Here is an 11,357-nt window from a genome sequence, read left to right on the forward strand (position 1 = left end):
TGATTGCGTTTTGAATCTATCAGTTTATAATAAAGAGTCATTATTTTCATTATGAATAAAAAAATTTGTGAATACTAATTTTTTATTTTAAAAAAGGCTTTTGAGGGGGGCACAAGGACATTTTGGTCATTTAAAGAAAGCTTCTACCATCAATCGGCCACGTGGTCAAATAATTGAAATCCCACACATTATCTAGCAAGCAATTGATAACTTCTTCCAGGGTCAATTGAGTCATTTTGGACCGAATCAAGTCAAAACGACGAAGGGCAATCTAGAAATTTCAAGAGAAATGAAGTCACAGAGTACGTACGCCATCTTGATTAGTTTCTTCCAAACACGCCTTCAACTTATCAAAATTAAAATCATCTAATTAATAAAAAAGTTAAAAATAAATTATAAATACATTTTTAAAATTTATTTAAAATACGAATTATTTTTTATAATTTTAAAAATTATATTTTACTTATGAGATTTTTAATTTCATAATAAATGATTTCTTTTATTAATAAATTATCAAATTAATTAACAGATTTTAATGATATTAAAATTTTATTTTAATTAATAATTCAGATAATTTTATTATTTTATAAAATAAAAGTTAAGGATTTTATTTTTTTTATTCAATTTTGTTAAATCAAAAATTTTGATAATAGAGTATTTATAATTTTTTAAACTACAAAAGATAATTTATATTTTAGATAAATTTCAAGTAAATTAGTAATTTATCCAAAAAAAAAATACTTATTTTATTTATTTATATATTTTTATTTTTATTTTGGTAAAAAAAGACTCAACGGTTCGCCTATTTAAACCGATGCCCTGCTTCATCCTCCTTCCCTCTCCCTCTCCCTCTCCCTCTCCCCTGCATCCTTCAATCTCACACCGCATAATTCTCTCTCTCTCTCTCTCTCCAGCATTGTGCTTTCCCATAAGTTTTCTCTCTCTAGAGTTCGCGTTCTCTCTCCAGCATTCGTTTCTTGAACTTGGTACGTTCTGTCTCTGAGCTCTGTGCATTTTTTCTATTCCATGCTGTTTGATTTTCTTTTCACTCTGTGTTGATATTGTGTTGTAATTTCGTGTTAATGGGTCTCCAATTGTTGGTCTTAATTGAGAAAAAGTTAAAGCTTTTAGGGGTTTTGGTGACGATTATGGTTATGATTTTTTTATTTTTTTTCTTTCCCCTTTTTAATTGAGAGATTTTCATTCGTTTTCAGTTCACTGATACTCCCCTGTTTATTTTTCCTGCTAATTGTTTTCATATAAAATATTGTCCCTTTTCTTCTTCTTCTTCTTCTTCTTTTTTTTTTTTTTTCTTTCTCTTTCTTTCTTCTTTTTTTCTCTTGAACTTTTTCTCTTACTTTCTTGCTTCTTTAATCTAATAAAAACGTTGTTCGAGTTGTAACATGGTTCTTCAAGTCCAGATATGAAATGGAAAGAGGTTCATCTACTCTACCACATGAACTTTGATTAAATAATTGTTGTGCTTTGATTATTACTAGTCCCAAAACCTTAAGCTACTAGTAAACGGACGTAACAATGTGTATCCGCACGCGAAGAAACAAACAAATTGAGAGAATAATATGCACGAAGACAGATAAAACATAGTGGACAATGACAAAAATAATAGAGGAGAACATAGCTGTTATACCATGTTAGATCATAATGTCTCTATCAATCTTTGGAGGTTTCTTTTCTCGATTAGATACAATGTTTTGAATTGTGAACCTCAAAAAGTATGTGAATCTCAAGTTCTGGACCTGGTCCAACTTTCTTGGTTCAATATGTAGTGGTGGTTGTAGATTTTCCATTCACAAATTCAACACAGCCTTACCCCCCAAAAAAAGGGGGTTTGTTTTATTCTTTTGGTGGTAGTATAACTCAATAGGCTGTAAAGTGAATATTCACATGAGTTTGGGTGGGTTTAAATCATCCTGATCCGTAATCCTCACATTCTTCCATTCTTTTCTGAAGTGTTTTTAGATCAAAATGGAATTCGAGGACTGCTACCGGATGGTTCAGAGACCAAAATATGACTGTCTTCTATTTGGTAAGCTCCTGTTCAGAAACTTGGTCACTGCAAAATTGCAGCATCTGCAGTAAGGCTAATTAGCTGTGTTTATGCAGATTTAGATGATACTCTCTACCCACTTAGTTCTGGTTTGGCATCTGAATGTAGCAAGAACATCAAAGGTAACTTTGAGGCATTCTTGTTCCTTTGCTCCTTTTCTATAATGTTAATTGTTTCTCTTCTTTTTAACCTTAATCTGGTTGCGTTTTTCCAGATTACATGGTTGAAAAGCTTAGCATAGACAAGAACAAAATCCTCAATTTGGGTAATTTACTGTACAAGAATTATGGGACAACAATGGCAGGTCTTAGGGTATGGCTTTTTAGTTCCTTCAATCGTTTCCGTAAATTTTAATCCACAAGCATTTGTAGTAATTCTGAGTAATTTTTTATTCATTTACAGGCAATCGGCTATGACTTTGACTATGATGAATACCATAGGTGAGGAAGCCCTCTTTCAATTGTGGCCAGATTTGGATATTAAAATTTTGGATTCCATATGTCACCAATGGGCCAAAATTTTTGTCCCTGAAATCCCATTCCCTAATGTACTCTCAACCATATGATATGGTGAGAATCCCAAACATAGGAAGCTTAACACGTTATCATATGCGGTTGGAAGTGCATTGTGATGGGTAGACACAGATTCACTAACTGAATTTGGTTGCATTATTATTGATTGTTATTATTGGTCTTTTTTGTCCCTTATTTTTGTGGATTGTCTCTGACAAGGGTCTTCACTTCCCTGTTCTGCAGTTTTGTTCATGGGAGATTACCTTATGAGAATCTAAAACCAGACCCCATTCTTAGAAATCTTTTGCTCAGCTTGCCTATTCGGAAAGTTGTACGTCCCTTGTCACAAATATGGATCCTTCACCTGGAAAGTATTGATTTGTTTACTTACTACCTCTTCTTTTTCTTTTCTTTTTAGATCTTCACAAATGCAGACAAGGTCCATGCTGCTAAGGCTCTTAGTAGACTTGGGTTGGAAGACTGTTTTGAAGGGATTATCTGCTTTGAGACTCTGAATCCCATTCACAGGAGTGCCATATCTGATGATGAAGATGAAATTGAGTTCATGGGCTCAACATTAGCCTCTACTAGTCCCACCCATAACAATGGAATATTTGACATTATTGGACATTTTTCTCAACCTAATCCTGAGTCAGGATTACCAAAGACACCAATTGTCTGTAAACCATCAGAACACGCCATTGAACGAGCTCTCAAGATAGCCAACATTAACCCCCTGAGAACAGTAAGATAGTCATGAACTTACGATTTTGAATCGTAGTGTTTTGAAATTAGTTACTTTTTTTGTTGTACTCATGGATTTCATTGTTGCTGTTTCAGCTATTCTTTGATGATAGTGTCCGCAACATACAATCTGGAAAGCGTGTAGGTCTGCATACCGTGCTGGTAAGTTGTTGGAAATCTTTTTCAAGAAAAGATGGTTTTGCCTGCTTACACTAATAATGAACAATAATGGACAATTTATGCCAATCTGGTAGTTAATCCGATGCCTTTTGTCACACAATTATGTATACAGGTTGGCACTTCAAATAGACCTAAATGTGCGGATTATGCATTAGAAAGCATCCACAACATCAAGGAAGCATTGCCAGAACTTTGGGATGGTGACAAGATGTCAGAAGCCAGTTACCCTGGCAAAATCACAGTGGAGACACCCGTGACAGCTTAAAACAAACTAATGAGTCAACGAAGTTTCCTTTTGTATAAAAAGGCAGCCCAATGCACGAGACTTCCACTACTACAAAGTGTGGGAAGGATCAGAATATTCGAATTTACCGCCACACGTGAAGAGGCTGTTTCCATGATTCAAACCGATGTTTACTTCTACAACGGGGAAAATCAAGTTCATGGGATTGTCATCCCCAGTTTGTGTCGTATCATTGAATGATGTAGATGTTCATTGTGATTAGTAATCAATTAAAAATTTAGTCTTGCACAAACCGTGTTTATTAATCAATTAAAAATTTAGTCTTGCATAAATCGTGTAAATTACCTTGTTTTTTTACTCTCAGTAGTCATGATCATTTGTGATGTATAATAATCAGGAAATTGTGCTGCAACGCATGCCAATCACATGACACATTTGTATAATGACTTGCTGATGCGCGTGATAATAAAATTGTTTAGATTATTGGTGTATCAATTATTTTACTCTAAGCAAAGTAAGGGCTAAGGAGATAAGGTCGAAAATGAACACAACCCCCCCCCCCCCCCCCCCCCCCCCCCCGTCTCTACTTAACAAATGGTTATGATGTGCCTGGACGGTTGCAGATGTACAGGCTGCTCATATGAAAGACTTAATGAGGATGTCTTGGAGGTTTAGTGAATAATTATTGAGCTTCTTTTTTGTTTTTTGTTTTGTGTTTTGTGTTTTTTTTTTTTTTTGGTTTGTTATAATCTAAGTTACACGGACACGGGTACGGATGTCGGGTGCAGGTGCGTATCTAAGGGTCGGATACTTCAAAATTAAAAATGAAAGATACGTGAATATATATCCAAATTTGGATACGGGTACGGAGATACGTTAAATAGTTTGTTTTAAAAAATATATATTTATTATATGAAGATGAGTTATATTATATAAATAACAAATAAAAATTATTTTAGATATAAAATAAATTATATTATATATGATCAAATAAGTTATTTTTATTTTAGATCAACAGATCAAGAGACAAGAGACGAGAGAGAAGACAGAGAAGGAGATCGAGAGACGAGAGAGAAGACAAAGTAGGAGATGGAGATCGAGCATGTCGAAGCAGCGATCGATGTCTTCGCCATTTCGACAGGTGACCAAGTTCTCTCTTTCTCTCTCTCTTTCATCTCTTTTGATGTCTGTAAAGAGCCGTGTCCGAGAGAGAACACGTGAATCCGACACAGGTCCCACACCTGCACCCGTGTCGTGTCGTGTCGACACGAGTACTTCACCCCAAAATGTCGAGTCCATGTAACACAGGTTATAATTATTGAGTTAAATGACATGATCAATTGTCTCTACATAGACCTGGGCCATGGATGAAATCATGAAGGAAAAAGTGAAGATGATATTAAACAAATTAATAAATAATACCGTTGCTAGTAGCAAAATTTTCAACATTACAAATCAACTAGTGAAAGATAAATATGATCATACGGTAGATTGAATAACAAATTATTATATAATATAGAGGGATAAGGATCCTTTGCAATTGTTTTTCTACAACGATTTTGCTGTATTTTTTATCACAGAAAGATACGTTGGCAAATATGCATATTTTCTTTTCTCCTTCGTTATCCATATATCAGAAGCAAACGTAGGACATCCTTGGGGACTAGAAGACATCAACCAAACATGACCTTCATCCATGGCTGCTATAGATGTATTCAATCTTATTTGGAAAATAAGACTAACTGCTAGATTAATTCAATCTTAACTCTCAAGAGATGACAAATGAGATTAGGTTTTTATAATTGGCAATCTCATTTGATAAAACTCCTTTCAGTTACAAATTTATTCGCTCTTTTGTTTCAGTAAGGATGTGAGTGTTTAGATGTGAATCTAACTCGAATTGTGTCTATGCAGAGGAGTTTGCGATCTTGAGGCTTACAAGTTTGTCATTTTGCTGACTATGTACAGGGATCGAGCTGCTCGGTCAACTCCTAAGGGTCCATGGGGCAGCACCACAGCAGGGTTGAAGGGTAGCGCGCCCTCGAAGCAAAAGGCAAAAATGCAATCGAAATTGTTTGGCCGCTCGAGCGGTCATTTGTGCGCTTGAGCGAAGAAAATGATCATCCAGTATTTTTGCAAAGCACCTAAACTTCTGAGAAGAAAATTTTACCGCTCGAGCGGTGAAAGTTGCGCTTGAGCAATTAGCTTATATGTTTCGCACCGCATTTAGTCACACCGCTGAAGTGGTGAAACGTGTGCTCGAGCAGTCTGTGCGATCTTGTTTTCTATACAGTGCGTTGTTCGATGTTTTTAGGGTTTGGGTCGTCCAGATTTTCACAGAGGAAAAAAGAAAATATAGTGTTTTATATTGGATGGTGTTTTATGAGTATTTCCTTGATGATTTAAAAGTAATCAATGGATTCATGAACTTTATATCAACATCATCAAGATGTTTGTTTTTTTTTTATTCACAAAAAAGAGAATTGTTCTTCGGTGGATTCCGAGGAACTTGGGTCTAAAGTTTTGGTGAATTCTAAAGTGGCTCATCGTCGTGAATTCAACATTAGCGTTGTGGATTCAACATTTGACAAGACAATTCTGAGGTGCAGACAGTGGTGGAAGAGCCACATCGAGGTTGGTTTATGTGATGACCAGTGCATATTTTGCTTTACTCTTTTCAGGTTATGTTGGAATTCTCGTCGTTAAAATGTCGGGTTTTAAAAACGTGTTTCTATCATCAGTTGGATTCGTTATTTCTGAGAACTTCTCCTCAAAATTTCGCTCTTGTTTGTTCCTCTTATGAGTTTTTACTCGTTGCGGAGGGTGTGGGGTTAGCGCCAGAGAAGTCGAGGAGAAAGCCAGAGCTTTTTCGGACAGGAGGGCTAGGGCTACACGTGCGGAAGACTAGGCCGCACATACGGGAAGCTGGGTTTTGTGCTGGGAGCACACTACTTAAAAAGCAAGTGCATGAGCTGAGGTGTAGGGGAAACTGCACATGCGGAGGTGGGAGCCGCACGTGTGGGAGGCCGCTCTGCACGTGCGGGAATGGGCGCCGCACGTACGGGAGTGCGCATTTTCTGCTCCGATCTTCGTGCAAAACAACTATGTATTGCATTTTTGCCCCTTTCACTTTATTTCTGATATATCTCTATCTCTATACAATATTTTTTCTCTTTTTCTCTCATTTCTCTCTACCCAAACCCACAAAACATTATATCTTCTTTGATCCCAAGAAATCTATTGGGATTTTGATGCTAGTCCCTTATACCAAAATGATGAACATGTCGAGGGCTTCGTCTTGACCGGTGGAGATCGTATTTCGGCGAGGTCGATTTTTGGGGCTTTTCTTCTCTTCTCTCTTGAGGTAGGGATTTCTTGAGTTATATATACATGTTTTGCTACATTGATAGTAGTTTAAGAGTTTTTCTCAAAGTTGTGTGTTGATTTTAAGAGTTGATTTTAAGAATTGATTTAAAGTATAGAGAAATTTTAAATGTTAGTTTCCAAAACTCAATCCTTGTTACTCCATGTTGATAGTTTACTCATATAACCTAAGAAATGTGATTTTAGTTGGGATATACCAAGGAAATGAGAAGTGTTTTGTCTTGATGAAAAACCCTAAAATTTGAGGATTTTGGCAAATAAGAAAAAATACCTATGAAATTCTTTGTTCTTTTATGTCAAGAGGAGGAAAGTAAGTAAATTTCATTAATATTTAGAGAAATGACTATCTATGTGAGGTAAAAGAAATGAGATGTTATTTTTTTTTTATAATTGTTTAACACTAGAACATGGATTGTTGGAAAATGATAATTGGTTGTGTGCCTTGAATTGTAAGAATTGTAAATCTTGGAGAGCTATGTTGAGAACATAATAGATATATTCGTGAAGAGGCTAACTTGCTATGAATTGTGCATGGCAAGTAATTGTGGTTGTTGCTATGAATGAAAGGCATGTGCTTATGTGTGGAATAACATTGCAAGAGAAGAAATGAGAAATTTAATTTTATGGATCTTGTTGAAGAGATATTTGAAAATGAAGAAATGTTATGAGATATTAATTATTGTATCGCATTCTCATTAGATATATTATCATTAATGTGCATGAAATGTTAGATGGGTATGAATGTCTACATATATACGTAGATGTAACCCCTTTTATTGATGAAAAAACATCTTATACTACAAAAGATTTTGAGAGTAAAGATTAGCATCTACATGTTGCATTGGCTTAAATGGAAGTAAGTGTTGAAAGAGCATGGGCGATGGTTGTATAGTTGCACATGGTCTAATGTTAATAAACTCTTGACTATTGGTTGGAAGAACATGGAAATGGTGAATGGAATCGCTTGGTAATGTTGTTAGAATGACTTGAGAGTTTTCCATGAGATATGGAGAAATGGTTGCATTGCATATTCATTTGATTTACTATCATGCATGGTGTATTTAAATTGAAATCATTTACTTCATGAAAGGGAAACATATTGTAATAAGAACCACGGAAATGTGAAAGGGGTAAATACGTTGGTAAGTCCGGTTAGGGGGTGAAGATGACTTTGATAAGTTGGCCTGAGTGTCCATGGTGAAAGACCAGAAAACCGAGCGGATAGGTGTCGAGCCTTCCGATTAATACCGGTAAAAAGGACAGTTTGGTAGTACTCGTAGAGTCTACTTGTAGACACCAGCCTAGGGATTACCAGTGTCGTATTTACCACCCCTAATGGCAAGAAGATTAGAAGTTTGGAAATGTATTAAGATTGCAAATTTTTATTGGAAGATAGAAATCTTTAAAAAGGACATGAAATGGAATTTTCTTTAATAGGTGCATGGCATGGCATTGACGTTTGCATGTTCATTGAAATGTTTGCATAACTGTATATACTTTGTTAGAATTCTCTGCTGGGCTTTATGCTCACCCCTATGGGATTTGGTGCAGGTAAAGATGTGGTGATCCTGCCGAATTGAGGGCACGAATATTTCTTTTGTGAAGAGTAAACGGCTCTTTTATTTTTGTTGTGAACTTTGTAAAGCCAAGGGCTAAATGTGTATGGGTCCGAGAGACCATTTGTGTAAGCCTGCGAGCATTTTATTTAATTATAATTCAGGTTGCACTCATTTTATGTCCGTATGAGAGAACCCTTATTGTTGTATTTCTTGTTATTAAAATGAGCTTCTGTATACTAACTCTAAAATAATGGCTTTGGTAATAAATTCTGAGTAATAAAAAGTGGGGCATGACAGTTTAATTCGGGTGTGGATTCGCTAGATAATTGAGAGTACACTTGCGTAATCCATTTTTATCTTTTTAGTGGATTATTTTGTGGTTTTGGCCTGTGATTTTTTATCACAATTGGAGGCGCTCCAATTATGATTTTTTCACGTCAAATCGTTTTGTCGATTTATCTTTGATTGTTTGATTGTGATTATTATTTTTTGTTTAAAAATTAAAAACATAATTACAAATCAATAACTCGGGATTTTTTTATTTTTTATTTTTCAAACGACATGATCTCATTTCTTGCTAATGTTTTCTTTGCCTTTCCATTGTACTAATTGTGGATTCCATCATCAAAATGACCCAACAATTATGAGAAGAAGATGAAGGCAACTCAAAACCACATGAGATTTCTTGTAAAGTGAAGCAGAACAACTTTGGAAAAACCCTCCCTCAAACTCATATATGTACTCCACAATGTGAAACTTTTGTTTGTCTCAAATGTTTGAGAGACTTGAGGGAAAATTTCTAGTTGGTTTCACACATGAGCACATTACTTCATGTCATATAGAAATAACCACCTCACCCTTTTGTGGTTTTGTAATATTGATAAATTATGAAGTTATTTTTATTTTGAAAACATGGCTCACTCTCATTGAATTGCACCACTAGTTAATTTGGACATAAATTATGACAAGGCAATTTAGTAACCATATAGGTGAAGACCGTGAAGTAATTTTTTTTTTTTCAAATGACATGAGATAATGTGTATATAATCAAACCGTTATACAATTGATAAATATAAAATTAAACGAGCTATGCATGATCTTATGAAGATATAAAAATCTTCTAACAAGGCCCAATCATGTACACATGGCACACCACATGGATCGATTACGTCCAAGGGATCATAACCATCTATGAAAATAAAAATAAAAATAAGTTAAGAGGAGGAAAGACACGATAATTCATTCTATAAATCTTATTCTTCATTGTCTTTCCATTTTGAGCTTTCTACTTGTTGAGTTTGACACACTGATGGATCTATAAATACAACCTTTATTGATAACACTCTAGTATACAAAACACTTGTACACAATCACACACTAATACACTTCACTTATTCACTCACACATATATTCAAGCACTTCACACTTTGTGTCTTCCTCGGACAAGACCTTGAGACACCTCACACTAGATAGTGTTTGACCACTCACTTTGGACTCATTTTTCTTTCATTCAATTGTCCAATTGTCCAATTATATAGTACATGCACTCATCTCATATTTATACTAGTTGAAGAACTTTCTAGAATACACTCATCCTTTCCCTACATTTTAGAACAATCTAGATTACTCTAGTACATATCAGGGTTTTCTATACCTCTCTAAAATATTCTAGAACCTTCCGGAACTTTCTAGATTTCTTTAGTTTTCTCCAAACTTCTTTAATGTTCCGGAACCTTTTAGGATATTCTAGAATCTTCCGGATTTCTCTAGGTCTTTCCAAAATTTTTTAGATCTTTCCGGAGTATTCTAAATTCATGTGGAAACTTCTAGGATATTCTAGAGAAAAGATTCTAGAAAGTGAGGAGAGTTAGTGATGACTCTCAACACTTCCCCTCAGCACTAACTCGCATTTCTATAGATTATGTAACAATGCCACGCTGTGTCAGAAACTCTTCGTGAGTATATCTATACCCTAGTCCTATACCACGATAAACTTTGTCTCCATCTCTTCCAATAATGACTTCTCTCTTTTGAAGTGATTTATTTTTCCATAGAACAGTACGTCCTTGACTAGGTATAGGATTCTCATCCTCCAATTTAGATAGTGAGTGCCACGTTTGAATATGTATTGGTGTATGAATATCTTCTTTTGTTATCTTTCTCCAATTGTTAAATTTTGTTGTTTCCTGAAATATTATTGGCTTCTTTATATCATCCATCTTAGCAAAGATTGCATCAACATACTGTGGATTGTGTTGACATTGCCTTGCAAATATTGATTGTTGTAGCTTTATCACTTCTTCAACTTCTTCTTCTTCTGTTTGCTCCCCCAACTTCTCTAGTGGGTGAGCTTCTGGATCTTTAACTCTTGAAGATTGAGACTTAGTTGTAGGAGTCGACTCATCTGTAATAGAGTATGCATCCATTTCTTTGGTAACTACATTGCACTGCTCATGTACGCCTTCATCGAAGTCTATTTCCTCTTCTGAATCAACCTCAGTAACCACGAACATTGTAGGAGATGCTTCAAAATCCTATTCTTCTTCAAATTCTAGTCCTTCTTCTAAGTAACCTGGTTCCACGGCCTCGAACATTGCACATGAAGCTTGGAAATCTCATTCTTCTTCACTCTTATCTTGGTAACCGTTAGATGTTACCATATTACC

The 11,357-nt window shown here is 35.3% G+C and overlaps 1 protein-coding gene across 1 annotated transcript; it reads left to right on the forward strand.

Moving 5' to 3' along the window:
* The first annotated feature begins 784 nt into the window (after positions 1-784).
* On the forward strand, positions 785-4,243 carry LOC114316849 (uncharacterized protein C24B11.05). The gene is made up of 9 exons (XM_028263531.2): positions 785-986; positions 1,972-2,047; positions 2,125-2,190; positions 2,283-2,380; positions 2,471-2,508; positions 2,824-2,911; positions 2,999-3,325; positions 3,421-3,486; positions 3,617-4,243. Exons 2-9 carry the CDS (start codon positions 1,987-1,989, stop codon positions 3,767-3,769), a joined length of 897 nt encoding a protein of 298 aa, XP_028119332.2. The 5' UTR covers positions 785-986; positions 1,972-1,986; the 3' UTR covers positions 3,770-4,243.
* The last annotated feature ends 7,114 nt before the right edge of the window (positions 4,244-11,357 follow it).

This window comes from Camellia sinensis, chromosome 3 (genome assembly GCF_055761805.1).
Source record: "Camellia sinensis isolate YWXY chromosome 3, ASM5576180v1, whole genome shotgun sequence".
In the NCBI taxonomy this organism is placed as follows: Eukaryota; Viridiplantae; Streptophyta; class Magnoliopsida; order Ericales; family Theaceae; genus Camellia; species Camellia sinensis.